Source organism: Nomascus leucogenys, chromosome 14 (genome assembly GCF_006542625.1).
Source record: "Nomascus leucogenys isolate Asia chromosome 14, Asia_NLE_v1, whole genome shotgun sequence".
Classification (NCBI taxonomy): Eukaryota; Metazoa; Chordata; class Mammalia; order Primates; family Hylobatidae; genus Nomascus; species Nomascus leucogenys.
Genome location: NC_044394.1, coordinates 57,108,926 through 57,126,165, shown reverse-complemented (window position 1 = coordinate 57,126,165; position 17,240 = coordinate 57,108,926). Strand labels below are relative to the sequence as shown.

At 48.9% G+C, this 17,240-nt stretch overlaps 1 protein-coding gene across 1 annotated transcript in view; it reads left to right on the top strand.

Moving 5' to 3' along the window:
* The window catches only part of CACNG5 (calcium voltage-gated channel auxiliary subunit gamma 5), a 51,077-nt gene extending 35,803 nt beyond the window's left edge, over positions 1-15,274 (top strand). The window contains exons 2-6 of the mRNA XM_003268662.3: positions 7,070-7,368; positions 8,809-8,895; positions 10,390-10,530; positions 14,304-14,449; positions 14,771-15,274. Of these exons, the coding sequence (XP_003268710.1) occupies positions 7,173-7,368; positions 8,809-8,895; positions 10,390-10,530; positions 14,304-14,449; positions 14,771-15,028 (828 nt within the window). The 5' untranslated portion in view covers positions 7,070-7,172 and the 3' untranslated portion in view covers positions 15,029-15,274. The remainder of the gene's footprint in view (positions 1-7,069; positions 7,369-8,808; positions 8,896-10,389; positions 10,531-14,303; positions 14,450-14,770) is intronic.
* Positions 15,275-17,240: the final 1,966 nt, after the last annotated feature.

Here is a 17,240-nt window from a genome sequence, read left to right as displayed (position 1 = left end):
TGTGCTCATGATTTTGTGGGTGTGGAATTTGGGAAGTGCTCAACTAGGCAGTTTTTACATGGAGTTTCTCATGCAGATGCAGTCAGATGTTGGCCAGGGCTGCTGTTATCCAAAGGCTGGACTGGGCTGGATGTCCATCCAAGACGGCCCAATCTCATGGCTGGCAGCTAGTGCTGGCCACTGGCTGGAAGCTTAGTTGAGCTGTCAAGCACAGCACCTGCACATACTCTCTAAGCAAGTGGTTCTCAACCAGAGGTGGTTTTCCCTTCAAAGGGACACTTTTGTCTATCACAACTAGAGTGCTACCAACATCTGGTGGATAGAGGCTAAGGATGCTATAAAACAACCTTCAGTGCACATGACAGCCTCCAGCAACAAAGAAATATTCAGCCACAAATGTCCATAGGGCTGAGGTGGAGAAACCCTGTTCTAAAGCATGGTGGTCCCAGGGTGTCAGGTTTCTTACGTGAGGCTGGCTTCCCCTGAGTGAACTCCAGAGAAAACCAGGTGGAAGCTACATCTCCTCTTATGACCCAGCCTCAGAAGACACATAGCGCCAGGTGTGGTGGCTCACACCTATAATCCTAACACTTTGAAAGGCCGAAGCGGGTGAATCACTTGAGGTCAGGAGTTCAAGACCAGCCTGGCTGACATGGTGAAACCCCATCTCTACTTAAAAATATAAAAATTAGCTGAGTGTGATGGTGGGCACCTGTAATCCCAGCTACTTGGGAGGCTGAGGCAGGAGAATTGCTTCAACCTGGGAGGCAGAGTTTGCAGTGAGCAGAGATCATGCCATTGCACCTCCAGCCTGGGTGACAGAGTGAAACTCCATCTCAAAAAAAAAAAAAAAAGTCACATAGCATCACTTCTGTGTACTTTGTTTGTCAAAGCAGTCACAAAGCTGCCTAGACTCAAGGACAGGAGACAGGGCCCCCGCCTCTCAGTGAGAGGAGTGTCAAAGATTTTTGTGGTCATTTTTTCACAACCAAGGAAGATAATGGGGATCAGCATGGTGGGAAGCAGGCAGGGCCAGAGAAACACTGGGGGTTTTCCTCTGGTCACCAGCCCATCCTGCTGGACACTGGCCACGCTGACACTGAGTCACTGGACAAGCTCCCAGGAGCAGCTCTTGTCACTGGCTCCAAAGCCTTGTCAAGAACCCCTACACCATGAACCCTTTATCAAAGCACCCTGAGTTTTCTCTGGACCAGTAGGAAACTGAGATCAGGGTGTCTGCATTTGACTCTCTTTCCACTTCCTTCCTCCTTCTCTCCAATTAAACCCCATCCATCCTTCCCAGCAGCTGATAACTGGGCTCTCACTTGCTCCTCTAACCTCACCTACCTCTGGGCACCTAAGCACTTCATTGCAAGTCCTTTTATTATTGGCTTGAGCAGGGGAATGTGCCATTAATGATTTAATCTTCACAAGACATTTCTCCCTAATTGCTAGTCATAGATGATAATTAGCAACTGTTAATTCCTGATAATTAACAAGCTAATACTTAGAGGTAATGGCGCCTGGGTAATCATCTTAAAAAGCTCCCGTCTCTACTAAAAATACAAAAAAATTAGCCGGGCGTGGTGGCAGGCACCTGTAGTCCCAGCTACTCAGGAGGCTGAGGCAGGAGAATGGCGTGCACCTGGGAGACGGAGCTTGCAGTGAGCCGAGATCGCGCCACTGCACTCCAGCCTGGGCGACAGAGCCAGATTTCGTCTCACACACACACAAAAAAAAACTCAAGAAGGCTGCCTGCTTCTGGAACCCAGCCCTCAAAAGATGACACTACATGTTGGCATCTCTAGCCCAGGAGTTTAGCTGGAGCCCTGCACTTTTGTATACAAGGACAGTGATTGGAGAATAGATCACTCTAATCTTTAATTTAGTTTTCTTCTCTGATTCTGGAAGCAATACATGTTCTTTGAGAAGCTTTGTTGAGCACAGAGAAGTATTTAAAAAACCATGCATAACCTAATTACCTGGAAGCAGCCGTCATCAACATTTTGGGTTATTTCTTTCCAGTCTGTGAATTTTGTATACAGTTGAGTTTAAGTTAAAAGTGTGATGTTGCATTCAACTTCATTAATTTACTATTATAGTGTAAACATTTTCTCTTGTGATAGCAACTTATAAAAAATGGCTCCTCTCCTATAAGAAAAATCAAATGAACGTGAGATTCATGGGACAGAGAAGGAACTGTGTAAAAGCAGAAGCTCGAACAAGGGTCTAGGAATGCAGTCCAGACTAGGGTGTCTTCAAGGGCCCTCCTGTCCTACTGAAGACACCGGGTGGGAGAATATGTACACACATGCACAACTACGTAGGAAAAAAGACTAAAAGGCAATGAACTAAGATATTAATGATGATGGTGTTCTCAGAGTGGGAAAGTGCAGGCAATTTTCATTTTCTGTGTTATATAATTTTCTGCACGATACAGAAAAAAAAGCACAGGGTCAGGATCTAAAGTATTGCTAGTGCACACTTTTATCTTTCCAAGTAACTGGCTGGGTTATCCCAGGTACTTCTCCCCTCTGGATATTGATTTCCTGTGTGTGGTTTGAGGGAAGTATTAGTCCTGCCACCCCACTAGGTGGGTTTCAGAAGTAGAAATCCTGGGTCATAGTACACCTCCAAGAAACTACCAGAAGATATGACTGGATGACTCCCAGCAATATGCCCTATAGTATCAAACAAGAAGCCTTTATGTGACACTTGGCCACTTCTAAAGAAACATTTCTGAATACTGTGTCTCGTACATTTCTAGATTGCCTGAGTGACCTACTTTGGATTATTTTCCTTCTTCCCAACACTCTTTGAGCCCATATTTCGTCAGTAGGGAGATGATGTAGTCCAAGCATAGACTTTGGAGATAGACCTGGGTTTAAAACCAGCCTACGGCTCACCTGTGGTTTCCTGTAGGCTACTCTACATCTCTAACCCTGAGTTTCTCCATCCACAAAGTGGCGCGAATCCCACCTACTCATGGGGTTATCATGAGGTCCTGATGAAACCCTGTACATGAAGGGGTTTGCACAGTGCCTGGGAGCTAACCCATACTCAGTCAATAATATGATTTATTTATAAATAAATAAGATTACATAATAGAAGCATAGATATAATTTTGTAATGAATAAGATTGCTATTTTCCACCCCAGGTAGCATTCCATAAATGTATTACATACTGTGGAAATAGATGGAACTTTTTGGTTTTCATAGGTGTATTCCAGGCTTCAGGATCTGCTATTGTAGAGTTTGGCAGGCAAGGTCACTTTTAGCCTCTTTTATTTCTTGCTTTTGTAGATTAAGATCCAATCTCCTCTCCACTTTCATTTTTCCAAATCTCCAAGACATGAATCTTTTTCATCTCCCTGCCAAGCTTAACAAGAAGATTGGCTGCTCAGCTTCGACCAGGCAACAGCAGTCGTGCTTCGGAAGCTCAGATCCATTCTCTCTGCAAGACTCAGGGGCTTAGTCCACTGTTGCTTAATAACAATACCTTATGCCAGGATCATGCTTTAGATTTTTTTCAAAGCATAGTCATATCTGCTGTCGTGTTTAATCACACCAGCAATTTTGTGGAGTGAGAAAGGCAGGTCTTCCTATTCTTCTGGGCAGGCAGTGTGGTTCCCAAAGTGGGTTTCACAGAACATGATGTCTTTTTTTTTCTTTGCTCAAATAAGTTTGGAAAATACAGAAATAAGCAAAGCTAAGCAGACTTTTCAAAGCCTTTATCATAATGTGCAATGCGGTTCTTCAAGAACTAGGTGCAGTGCTTCTCACAAGCTAGGTTTTTTTTTTTTCCTTTTAACCAGAGTCGCTTTTTCTAGAATATTCCATGGAATTATTGCTCCATGGAACCCACTTTGGATAAACTCATGGGAGTGGGAGTTTGAGAATGCAAGCCTCGAGAAAGGGCTTGGGAGTGGGGCAAGGTAAGGTTCAAATGCAGGCACTAACATTTGCTAGCTGAGTGCTCTTGTGCAAGCTTCTTAACCTCTCTGATCCTCAGTTTGCTCACTTGTAAAATGGGGATGGTAATAGAATAGCCAGGATTAAATTGGGGAGTAAGGTGCTTAACAGGATGCCTAACAATGATAAACATTCAATATACTTTGGCTTTGATTATTAGTCTCTTCCTCCATGTTATCCAGGAGAAAATCAGGCTTCAGAGAGTGTCTTAGTTTGTTCTGTGTTGCTGTAAGAGAATACCTGAGACTGGATAATTTATAAAGAAAAGAGGTTATTTAGCTCTTGGTTCTGCAGGCTGAGACATTCAAGGCCATATCCCTGGCCTGTGATGAGGGCTTTCATAAGGCATCACAACACAGCAGAGAAGGGCAAGAAGGAAACGGAGGAAACCTGAGGCTTTATAACAACTCAGTCTCAAGGGAACTAATTCATTCCTTCAAACTAATCCAGTCTTCGAGGGTGAGAACTCACCACCATGGAAACAGCACCAAGCCATTCCTGAGGGATCCCATGACCCCAGACACCTACCGCTAGGCCCACCTCCCAACACTGCCACATTGAGGATCAAATTTCAACATGAGCTTTTGTGGGGACAAACAAACCACCTTATCCAAACCATAGCAGAGAGGTTAATTTCCCAACCTTACATGGATCTTTAGTGGCGTGGTTGAGTGTAAGTTCAAGGCTCTGTTCGCCTTTGGGAGCCATATCCCTTTGTTCTCCACTGCTCCCCTTACCCCTGCTAACCATCCTTGGTGTTTCAATTCCATTTCCTTTGGCAGATGTTGGGACTTTGTGAGCTTCAAGTGTAAATGACAGGGTTTGGCTAACTACTATTAATATAAAAATACTATCATTACAACATCATTACCACTTCCCACCAGTCGGCAGCAGGCTTGCCTTGGGCCTCTGCTAGGAGTCAGCTTCTCTTCCCCAGGACCTGGGTTCTGCCTGTTATGATGCTACCCCACCTTCAGTCAGAACAGGATGCTGTGGTTTCCCATGTTTCCAGCTCGCAAATTCTGCAAGCGGCACCACCTCTGATTTTGTCACCTCTTCCTCAGCTGCAAGCACAGGGCTTATAGGCGCTTTACTAGATACCTGTGCTAGATACAAGCTGTCCTGCTCCCCTCTGCCCCCACTGTTGCATGGAGAATGACTTGGCTGGGTGGAGAGGGCTGACTGTTTGGCGTTTCATTTCTCCCTCCTTTGTCAAAGCCAACACAGGAAGGATCATTGTGGCTTAAAGCCCTGTGTTCTTCAGCCTTGCAAACATGGACATAGACTCACTCATGCCTCCAGGAAGCCAATGTGTGGCTCACTCTGTAGATCAATCAACTTTCCCATGATCAACTGCTAGAGCAGGGCCGGCTCTGTGGAATCAGGGCCAGTGTGCACCCCTCAACCCCTTCTCACAAAGAGGCTCTAAACTCTCCCACTCTCCTCCTACAGTCAACTCAGACTCTGCAGACAAATCTGGCTTCTGTCCCTTTTCAGCTGTCTCAATACCCACCTGTGCCTCTGATCTCAACTGGAACATGATATCATCCCTGGGGCAGGGCCCTAGGACACCACTGGAGCCCTGATATTGGTGGACTGCACTGAAGCGCTGCTGCACCTCTTTCCTAAACATCACTAACATCCTGTTTCAAAAGTTCTGACTTTGCAATATTGCAAGGTGCCAGTGAAAGATGCTGACAGGGTAGCAAACTTGCAGCCAAGGCTGGCTTGGGTGACACAACCTTTCTGAGTTGCCCCAGGCCTCATCCTCTTCTAGAGATGGCTCTGCCTGCCCCTTCCAGCCCCACTGGATGACCCCTTCTGGGCCCTTGTCATATCCTGGCCTTTCCCCATCATAGCAGTTGCTACGTTACAATGCCATCACCTGTTTGCTTGGCACGGCACTTCTTAGATTTTAGTAGGCAGACAACTCACCTGGATCCTGTTAAAATGCAGATTTCAATTTAGGATGTTGGAGAGGCCAGAGAGTCTATTTTTCTAACCAGCTGCCTGGTGATGCCTATATGGCTGGTCTGTGGACCATACTTTGAGTAGCAAAGACCAATTGTTTTGAACTTTGGCTACACATTAGAATCACCTGGCAGAATTTAAAAATACCATTGCCCAGGCCCCACTTGAGCTCAATTGTATCAGAATCTCTTGGAGCAGCGCCAGGGTATCAGGGATTTTTAGACACTTCCTAGGTGGCTCTAGATTACAGCCAGAGCACAGAAGCCCTGAGACTGGCTCTGCGCTCCATGGGGGCTGGCATCCATCTGCCTTGCTCTCCACTGTTTTCTAGCTCCAAGTCCAGTGCCTGACCCTGGCAGATATCAGCAGATGGGGCTTGTGGTTGACCTTGCTTAGACACTTAGCTTCTCTTTTTCTCGATCAGAGCTGGCCCCTGCCGATACATCGTGCTGAGCAGGCAAGAGTCAGCCCATTTCTGATTAGGTGGATTTAGGAGGCTGTTGCACTTGGACTGTGGTGTGGCTTCTTTACTTGTGTTGACCCAGTCCTGCAACTTATTAGAGTCACATGAGGAGGACACCTTCCTGCAAGAAATCTTCCCTGCCCCTCTACTCCTTCCCAAGGCTGCTGCCATTTTCCTGTCTGGAGCTGGCATCTCTCACAGAGTCTGTTTGAGCCTCAGAATCCTTTTCAACACAGAGAAGCTCACCCAGCAGAGTTCTCTCCTCCATTCTTCCTCTCTACTTCCTGGACAGGTCTCTACCACAGCCCTCAATGGGTCGCATTTAATTGCTTTGGGGGTGCCTTTGTTCTTCTAGATGGGAAACCCTTCAACGGCAAGGATAGTGTCATGTTCATTTTTGTATCTCCCATGTCTGGCACAATGGGTTGCTGAATGAAAGAATGAATGAATGGCGGTACCCAGCAAGGGGACTCCCAGAGAGGACAAGGGGGTCCCTGCAGTGGCATGCCAAGAACGCTCTGAATTGCTGTGTGGTTAGGGGGAGGGTGGCACCTCTGTTGCAGTGACCTGGTGTCCTGGGGGTTGCCTGGTGGTCTTTACCTATCCATTGAGCCAGGTTGGGGGTTGACTTTAGTTACTGGTTCCTCATCTTGGTCTTCTCAGAGCCGTGGGTACTGCCACCTGCTCGTCCACTCTCCCTAGCCCCAGAGCGCAGTCCGTGCTGGTGGGAGCGTGGCGACTGCCTGCACAGCAACAGTCCAGGAAGATGAGTGCCTGCGGGAGGAAGGCCCTGACCCTGCTGAGCAGTGTCTTTGCTGTCTGTGGCTTGGGCCTCCTGGGTATCGCAGTCAGCACCGACTACTGGCTGTACCTGGAGGAGGGTGTGATTGTGCCCCAGAACCAGAGCACCGAGATCAAGATGTCCCTGCACTCAGGCCTCTGGCGGGTCTGCTTCCTTGCAGGTAAGGGTGCCCAGGGTTGGGGACAGCCCTGCCTCCTGACATCACCTGCCCCGAGAGGTCCCTCCCTGGGAAGAGATGGCCAAGAGATGCTGGAAGGAGACTGTTCACCATGGATGATCCCTATATATGGCGGGTGGTGCTCCCTGCAGTGACTGGGACCCCATTCCAAACTCAAGTCCTGATTCTCGATGTCCATTTGAGCCAGTCTTTTCACCTCCCAGGTCTTCCTTCCTGAAAGATGAATGTAACTATGCCTTCCCCACACTCTGCTCCCAGGACTGGATGCGAATGACACTGCACAGATCTCAAATGTTCATGCATGCTTTAGCTCTTTGAAGTATTGATCTCATATAATTCTCCCAACAGTACTGCAAGACAGGACTTGTTATTTCCACTTTGCAAATGCAGAAATGAAGATTCAAAGAGGTTAAGTCTCCTTAACTCAGTTTCCTTGCATCCACTAGTTTACAGAATAGAAAATACTTGGCAGGTTCTCTGTTCCTCCCTCCATAAAATGGCACAGAGGAAACACATGAGCAGGTCCCTCCAGCTCTGCAGCATGGTAGAGGTTCTGACCCCACTTATCTGGGCCTGCCTTTTTACTCACTAGGGCTTCCCTGTAACCCTTCAAGTTACCACTCCGAGAATTCTATCCTTTATCCCTTTATCATGGCCCAAGATCAGCCTGCACAAGAAAAGCATCTCCAAGTCATACAAGACTAGCTGCAAGCTGGGCTGGCCTGGATTGCCACAGCGTGGTCACTGGGCTTTTCTTGGTAGGGGCCTGTAACTTATGTGTGCATTGGGGAGAGACACAGTTTGGCTCTCCCAGCCTTTTTCCTCCCACCTTGATAGTACAGCTTTGGGGGTTGGAGTGGGTATTTTTTCCTACCAGTATTTAGCAGAGAAGACACCTCAAGGTGTTGAGTCTGCCATGGGAATGGCATCCAACTCTGACTTCTTCTGCCCCAGACTGCGTGGCATTGGTCTGTGCTTAAATCTGGAGTTTGAGGTCACTAGGATCTGATTTCCAGGGTGGTTGACAAGGCTTTTGGAGTTTTGCTCCATGACACCTACTCTGGAGAATCTAAGTCAGCTATGCACCATTGTCAGCCCCATCTGGCCAAACGCAGTGAGATGGCACCAGATGTTCACTCAGCATGGAGAGTTTGCAATACCAACCTCTTTTCACGTGACTCTTGGTGCTTGGGTCCATACTCACACAGGTGCTTCTCCAGGAAAGTTGTCATGTCAGGACGTGCCTCCACCTCTGCTGTGGGCTATGAGCCAGGGACAGGACCCCCATAGGGTTTGGGTCCAGCTCAGGTGCAAAGACACAGCAGGTCAAAGATCCTAAAACACTTGGAAATACCATTTGAATGGACTAACTTCAAATCTATGTTCAAGAAGTACCTGGAAATGTGATTCTTGTCTCCACAGGTGAGGAGCGGGGGCGTTGCTTCACCATAGAATATGTGATGCCCATGAACACCCAGCTGACATCCGAGTCCACGGTCAATGTTCTAAGTAAGTGCCTTGAGTCTCGCAACCTGGGCCACTGGCTGGACAGAGAGGAGCAAGGCAGAGGGAAGAGTCAGTGTGCCAGCATATTTCTCAAGAGGAATGCCCTTAGACTCAGCTGGGTGTGCTGTCCCGTTAATTAGAGATAATCCACTACAGCTTAATTTTCCAGTAGTGAAAACAGGTTGCTGGAGTCTCCCAGTCTACTGACCCAGGCATCAGTCAGGGAACTGAGCTCTCTGGACCCCAGGGAGCCTGACTTCATGGCCTTGACCTCAACAGAGTCGGTTCTGCCCCCAGTATGAATTTGCAATATTGCAATGCAATTCTGATACTAATCACCTGGAGTTAACAGAGACTCCACAGGTTTAAGGTCTCAGTCCCCAGTGAGACTACCCTTATTTCAGACGCCAGCTGCAAGTTCAGAGGTCCCTGGTCTCCTGCACTTCTGACCAATTAGCTCCAAATATGGGAGCTCCCATAACTCCGTCAGGTTCAGTAATTGCAAAAATGACACAGAACTCAGGAAAGTGCTATACTTACCATTCCAATTTTATTACAAAGGACACAGATCAGGACCAGCCAGATGAAGAGACACATACAGCAAGGTCTGGGGGTGGGTCCTGAATGTGGAGCTTCAGAATCTTCTCTCCATGGAATCAGGTTGTGTCACCATCTTCACACACTGATGTGTTCATCAACCAGGAAGCTCAACTGAGCTTTGGTGTCCAGAGTTTTTATTGGGTTTCATTACATAGGCATGATTGATTACATTATTGATCATGTGATTGAACTCACCCTCTAGCCCCTTACCTTCCCTAGAGGCCAGGCTGATATCACCTGGCTCAAAACCCCAATCTTCTAATCCCATGGTTGGTGTTTCTAGCCCCCATCCTGAGTCACCTGGTTAGCAAAAATTCAGGTGTGGTTGAGAGACCCACCATGAATAACAAAGACACTCCAATCCTTGGAAAATTCCAAGAATTTAGAGGTGATCTCTCAGGAACCAGGGACAAAGACTATCCCCAACAGAATTGCTCCCCAAGTAATTATAAGTTGAAGAAAACAGGCTGTAACTGTCCCCTGCACCATTCAGAGCAACCCCTTGCCCAAGGAAATGGTGAATCTGCCTGTAAGAGGAAAGAAGATGGAATGACCTGGCCCTTCCACAGCTGCCATATTTGCCTGTGGTATGGACTCCATATTGGCAGACAGTGTAGACCCCCAAGAGGGTAGTAGCTTATGCCTGGAGGAAATGACAGAGGCCCTGAAGATGCTGGCACTTGAAGTCAGACCTTCCAGACCCACCTCAGGGACAAAAGTCCTGCTAGTAATGGGAGATCCCCAGGCCACCTGATGGGGGTAGAGTCTGGGGAACCCCTGCAGGGGTGGGGCTTTGAGGACCTGTTGGTAGACACTGCCAGGAACACTCAACTCGGGATGATGAGGAATGAATCAGGCCTGGAGGCTGACAGGCCGCCCTTTTGTCCCGTTAATTAGAGATGATCCGCTCAGCCACACCATTCCCTCTGGTCAGCCTCTTCTTCATGTTCATTGGGTTTATCCTGAGCAACATCGGACACATCCGTCCCCACCGGACGATACTGGCCTTTGTCTCTGGCATCTTCTTTATCCTCTCGGGTAAGTTGTGTTGTTTTCTTTTCTTGCACCCTAGATTTTTTTTTTTTTTTTTTTTTGAGACAGAGTCTTGCTCTGGCACCCACGCTGGAGTATAGTGGCTCGATCTTGGCTAACTGCAACCTCCACCTCCCGGATTCAAGCAATTCTCCTGCCTCAGTCTCCCAAGTAGCTGAGATTACAGGTGCCTGCCACCACACCTGGCTAATTTTTGTATTTTTAGTAAAGATGGGGTTTTTCCATGTTAGCCAGGTTGATCTCGAACTCCTGAGCTCAAGCAATTCAACTGCCCTGGCCTCCCAAAGTTCTGAGATTACAGGCATAAGCCACTGTGCCCAGCCACCCTGGACTTTTGCTGTTTAACTCCCAAAAGGCTCTGCACTGGAAAGTCCTGGAATTAGGATAGGCTGAGTCAGTCATCCAGACAGAATTGAGTCCGAGCTGGAGGAAACATCTGAGGACGCTGGGCCCATTATTACCTTCCAGAAGAGCAACAGAGGCTCCACAGGAGGGGTGACTGCACAGGCTCCCCTCTGGCAAATCTGGGATTGGGACCCAGAGTTCCTTCCTCACTCCACACATCACTGCACCTAAGGACTTTTTAATTCCCACCATCTTGAGTATTCCTATTTTTGTAGGGGCTATGTCTTCATATTTGTGCATGAATATTAAACACAATCAGCCTTTGGAATAATGGGTCCTTCACCCCTCATCCCCCAGCTGTCCTCAGGAAACTTCTGCTGTCTCCTTCCCTCTCCAGTCACACCCCACACCGTAAACCCTCCTAGACCCCTTCAACATGGACTTGTCTTCCTGGACTGATGCCAGGTTGTACTTCATTCTTTCTTCTTTTTATTCATTCATGATATCTACCAGGCCTTATTCTGGCTGCTGGCATCACTGCCTACAAAAAGGGCAGTGTAATGGGAGATACAAACAGTAGACAGGAGATAGGAACCCAGTGTGAATAGGACTATGAATGGTGGCCAGCAAGGACTGCAAGGGGGCCAAGACCAGTGACTGAAACTCAGGGCAAAGGTTGGTCATGGAAGACTACCAGGAGGAGGCAAGCTAAAGGATGAGTAAGAATTAGGCAAAGAAGTGAGGTTGGGGGTGGGGGTGGAAAAGGGGCCTGGAGGAAAGTGGGAGGATGAAGCACTGGGGGAACTGAGTGCAATCATTGTTCGTAATGGCAGGTGCAAGGAAAAATGTAGTGAGAAGAGAGACTGGGGAAGGCATCCGAGGTCATCTTATGGATTTGGGGCTTTAGGAGAAGACTTAGATGGATTTTGAGCCAAGGGATGACACGACTGGGTTTGGATTTTAGAATGACCATGCTGGGGAATGGAGGGAGGGAGGGAAGCAAGACAGGAGGCAGGGAGACTAGGCAAGAGGCTATTCCAATAGTAGAGGCGATGGCCCAAACAGGGGGTGATGGTGGAGAAGAGAGAAATGAGAGGGTTCAAGTGACATTTGAGAGGTAAACTCAACAGTACTAGGATGAGGCTTCCAGGGAAGAGTCAAGGTGAGTGCCAATTTCTTGCTTGAGCACTGGGTGGATGGCATATCACATCATTGATTCGGGGATCACAGGAGAAGGAGCAGATTTGGGCAGATCATGAGTTTAGTGTGGGAATTGCTGAGTTTGAGGTGTCTTTATGACATCTGGGAGGAGGTGTCCAGAAGGCTGCCAGAGGTCAGTGTCTGGGGCTCATGGGAGTGACTTGGACCAAAGATAGAGATTGGAGAGCTATCAGCCTAGGGAGTGGGAGAGGAATCCATGGACTTGGATGAGATTACTCATGGCTGGTGTGTAGAGTGAGAAGGGGAAAGAAAACAGCAAATAAAGGTGGGCTCTTTCTCCTTTTCAAGGTGACCTGTGCATTTTCATGGAGACCTTTTCTTTTGGAGATAATGACTCGGGCCAAAGGAGTGGCTCTTGGGGCATGTAATTTAGGTGCCCCGGACTGACTGACTGGTTAGGGATCCTGGGGAGAAGATGCTTGGATGGCAAATGGATGAGTGAATGGCTTGAATAATTGATGGATGGATGGGTGGGTGGGTGGATGGGCAGATGGAAAGAAAGGAAAAACAGCTATTGGATACCAAGCATTCTGATTACCACCTGACTCCTAAGTAATTTTAGGATCCTTTTCCCAATATTTTCTTGTCAACGTAGCTTGGGAGCCAGGTGGCAGTCAGAAAGTCTGATGTCCAGGAGCCACTCTTTCTTTCTGCATCCATCCATCCATCCATCCATCCACACACCTACCCACTCTTCTTTCCATCCATCTGTCCATCCATTTTTCAATCTACCCACCAACCCATCATCCGTCCATTCTTCCATCTATCAATCCATCATTCCACCCTTCCACGCATTAACCCAACACATATTTATTGAGCACCAGCAATGTCATCAGCCCAGCCTTTGCATGGTGATATTTCCACATAGTCTAAGAGGTACAGACCCAGAGTTAGTTAAGCTTTTTATTTTTCCTTCTGTGAACTTCACGATAGCCAAAGCTATAAACAGTAGTTTTGACATACATGAGGTTTTTCAGCAGTGGGCTACCGGATCAGAAATCTAAGATTGAGATGGGCCACATGAAGTCATTTCAATGATAACAATAAAGAGTGTTCATTTAGGGCACCAATGACTCAAACATAAGTACTAGGAAGGTTTCGGTCACACCAATTTTCCTTTAGCATTCATCCTTCCAGATGCCCTAGTTTCATAAAATAATGTGAGTGGAATTAAACCTGAACAGCTCAAAACAGAGTAATTAATTATGTCTTGATTCAATTACAGCTACTAATTGACAGAATTGATGCTTGAGGCAGTCATTTGCACAATGGCAGTAGGAGGTTGGTCCCCCCGGCCTCCTGATTTAAAGCTTGCCAAAATCTGGACAAAATCCCTTTACCTCCCCTACCTAAAGATCTCAGACAGGCCACACCTTGTGGTCAGGTGGGTTGCACAGACCATGGGCCACATGGGGGAACTCCGCAATGATAGGTGCCACCTACCACCTTGGCTATCTCTGCCCACGGGGCCTATTTTACCCTTCAGTTCTGTAAAAGCCACTTTCTAGCTCAGTGGTTCACAGCCCTCTTAAGAAAATGCAGTGCCAGGCGCAGTGGCTCACGCCTGTAATCCCAGCACTTTGGGAGGCCGAGGCGGGTGATCACTTGAGGTTAGGAGTTTGAGACCAACCTGGCCAACATGGAGAAACCTCGTCTCTACTAAACACACAAAATTAGCCAGGCATGGTGGCAGGCACCTGTAATCCCAGCTACTCAGGAGGCTGAGGCAGGAGAATCACTTGAACCCGGGAGGCAGAGGTTGCAGTGAGCCGAGATCGCGCCATTGCCCTCCAGCCTGGGTGACAAGAATGAAAATCCACCCCCAAAAAAGAAAAAAAAAATACAGTGCCAGGTCCCCACCCTAGGCCAGGTGTATCAGAATGTCCAGAGCTGGGGCTCAGGCCTATGTGACAGATATGCACAGCAGGGTGCGAACCACTGGGCTTAGCCCATGGCTTAGGAGGGCAGCTATATAGGAGCTTCTTCCCTGAAACTATCTGCTGTCTAGAAGGTGCTGGTCTAAACAGGGTGTTCGGGAGGAAAGTTTCTGCTCTCCTTTGAACTCCACTGAGAGCACTGGTACCCCAAGGCTGGCGGCTTTGCTCCTGAATTGCAAAGGGAGGTGGGTGCTGCCTCAGCAAACTTCCTGAGCCTCTGGGCTGAGCATCCCCTCTCCCCTGCTGCCTGACCAGGCCTCTCTCTCGTGGTGGGCCTGGTGCTCTACATCTCCAGCATCAACGACGAGATGCTCAACAGGACCAAGGACGCAGAGACCTACTTCAACTACAAGTATGGGTGGTCGTTTGCCTTCGCTGCCATCTCCTTCCTTTTAACGGAGGTAAAGCCCATCACCCTAAGTAGGCATAGGCTGGGGCTGGGCACTGCCCCACTGAGCCAGGGAGAGTGGGGAAGGGGGAGGGGGGACATTCCACAACCATTTTGGACCCTGGACCACCCACCCTACTTCCCTTCCTCATCCCAGAATGTGTCACTGTCTTACCTTCCTGGGTCCCCTCCAGCCAGGATGTCTCCAGGGCCCTGCTCCTGTCCCCACGTCCACTTCCCACCCCAGTCGAGCTGTGTCCTGTGCAGACCCCAGCCAGGGGAGATGAGGCAGGCCCCAGCAGCGAGCCCGTCCTCTGCTGTCTTCTCCCTGTAGAGTGCCGGGGTGATGTCTGTGTACCTGTTCATGAAGCGGTACACCGCGGAGGACATGTACAGGCCCCACCCTGGCTTCTACCGCCCTCGGCTGAGCAACTGCTCCGATTACTCAGGCCAGTTCCTACACCCAGACGCCTGGGTCAGGGGCCGCAGCCCCTCCGACATCTCCAGTGAGGCCTCCCTGCAGATGAACAGCAACTACCCCGCCTTGCTCAAGTGCCCCGACTATGACCAGATGTCCTCTTCGCCTTGCTGAGCCTCAGCCACCCCCATCCCTGGACTGTGGGTGGCCAGACAACCCTTCCTGTTCTCTCCAGGTGACCCCTGAGCCCCAGGCCTGTGGTTGACAGTCCCAGGCCACCCACACTTAGCTGTTGTCACTTGACCCCGGTCCTCTCCCTGCTTCTCCAGAAGGGCTGTAACTGCCCCAGCGTGGGTATGGGAGTCTGGAGTCTGCAGGCAAGCTGATTGTCTGGGAACATGGGAGAAGCCCCGCCCATGTGAGTGCCAATCACAGCAATGGCTCCAGGAAGCCAGCAGCTCCCCCCAAGCCCCGGAGACACCGATGTTCCCTTTGTATATTCTTCCTGCACCCCCAGCTTCATGGCCCTAGGCCAGGGCCAGCTCTGAGATGCCAAGCTCCTTACACAGATGCAGCCGGACTCGTGCACTTGCCAACTGGCCTGGCCATTCACATTCAAGATCTGCACCATCTGGCCGAAGGGTGACTCTGATATAGAGGTCTGGCTGACTTAGACATGTCAGGCTGTCAGTGTTCCTTCTGAACTCCTTTCTCCTTTTTTGTCACCCATGTCCCTCCACATGACACACCTGTCCGTGCACTTCCCTCCCTGACACAGGCTGTGAACCTTTTCTCCTTTACTCACACCAGAACTCAGCTGCCCTGGGCCCTGGCCCTAAGGGACTAAGGGTGGCTCTGAGGCCACACTGATGAAGTCACAAAGAGGTGTTAATGGCTGAAGACATCGTAATATGTATGGCCCTTTGATAACATATTTTACAAGAGCCTTTTATGCCTTAACCCAAATAACTGATTCTGACAATGAGAATTTTAGAATCGGGCTGGTCTGAGTTCCTATTATCTGACAAAGTTTCTGGTCCTGGGGATACTGTCCCCTTACAAGGGCAATATTTCCGGACCAAGGCCCTAAGATGGAATCTTGTAGACAGCTGTCGAAACCACCTAAGTGGAAGGTAGCCTTTGAAGAGGCTGCTTGGGAGTGGGAGCTGGATGTGATGACACCTGGTGCATCTTGAGTTCAAAGAAAGGTAGACTTGGAATAATCCAGCTGCTCTCCGAAAGCTGCCTGTGAACATTTGGGGGTTGCCAATTTAATCCTAATATAGAGGAGTGTCTGCTTCCTGGGTGTAGGACAGATGTGGGCAAATCAGATTTTTCCAGAAGACCAGGCAGTGTGACACCCATTCTTCTGGTGGGAAACTGGAGCCAGGAGGGTTTCAATCACCCTCCGCAAGTCCCCAGAAGCCACTGCAAGCCATGCCCTCCTTCAGCTCTCCAAGTGTTGGCTCAGCTTAGACGTTTTTGGTTTTGAGATTTTGAGTAGCAAAACAATGCTGTGTGTCGCTGCTGTGCCCGCTCTCCTCTTGCCCTCTTTAAGACGCCATTAGTTTCTGAGAACAGAAAACCATGGTGGTGACACATGGGCTCCAGCACGTAGTCCAGAAAGCCGCACATCTGGTGTGCGCAGCCTTGGAGGGGCGGTGTGTTAGGCAGCCGGGCTGCCGCAATGAACTACCACAGACTGGGTGGCTTAAATAACACACATGAATTTTCCTACAGTTCTGGGGACTGGAGTCCAAGATCAAGGTGTTGGCAGGATTGGTTCCTTCTGAGGCCTCTGTCCTTGGCTTGTAGACGGCTACCTTCCTGCTGTGTCCCCACGTGGTCTGTGTGCCCATGACCCTGGTGTCCCTCAGTGTGCCCAAATTCCCTCTCCTGATAAGGACACCAGTCAGATTGGATTCGGATCCATCCCTAATTAATTGGTGGTTAATTTTCATGAAATAACCTCTTTAAAGGCTCTATCTCCAAATACAGTCAGATTCTGAGGTACTGGGGGTCATTCTACAAATGAATTTAGGGAAGACAGAGTTTAGCCCATGACAGGTATTTTGTTGCTGGATTCTTCCATTTGTCTCGCAGCATGGTAGAGGAGAAGGATAAGAGAAGCCAGTTCTGGTCCCAATTCAGCCACTCATTCACCACGAATCCTTGGGCAACACCCTTCCACTCTGAGGGGCTTGGCCTAAATGGTTTCCAAGCCCACTCCTCTCCCACCCACCCACAACTCCAATGACTCAGCCTCCTGTGGGAGGCTCTCTGTTGCTTCTGTATGTGACTTTTCAATCATTGCCTATAAACTGATAGCAACTGTGAGACCCCCCTCCGTCTCCACTGGCACCCTTGCAATGACTGTTGTATTCTT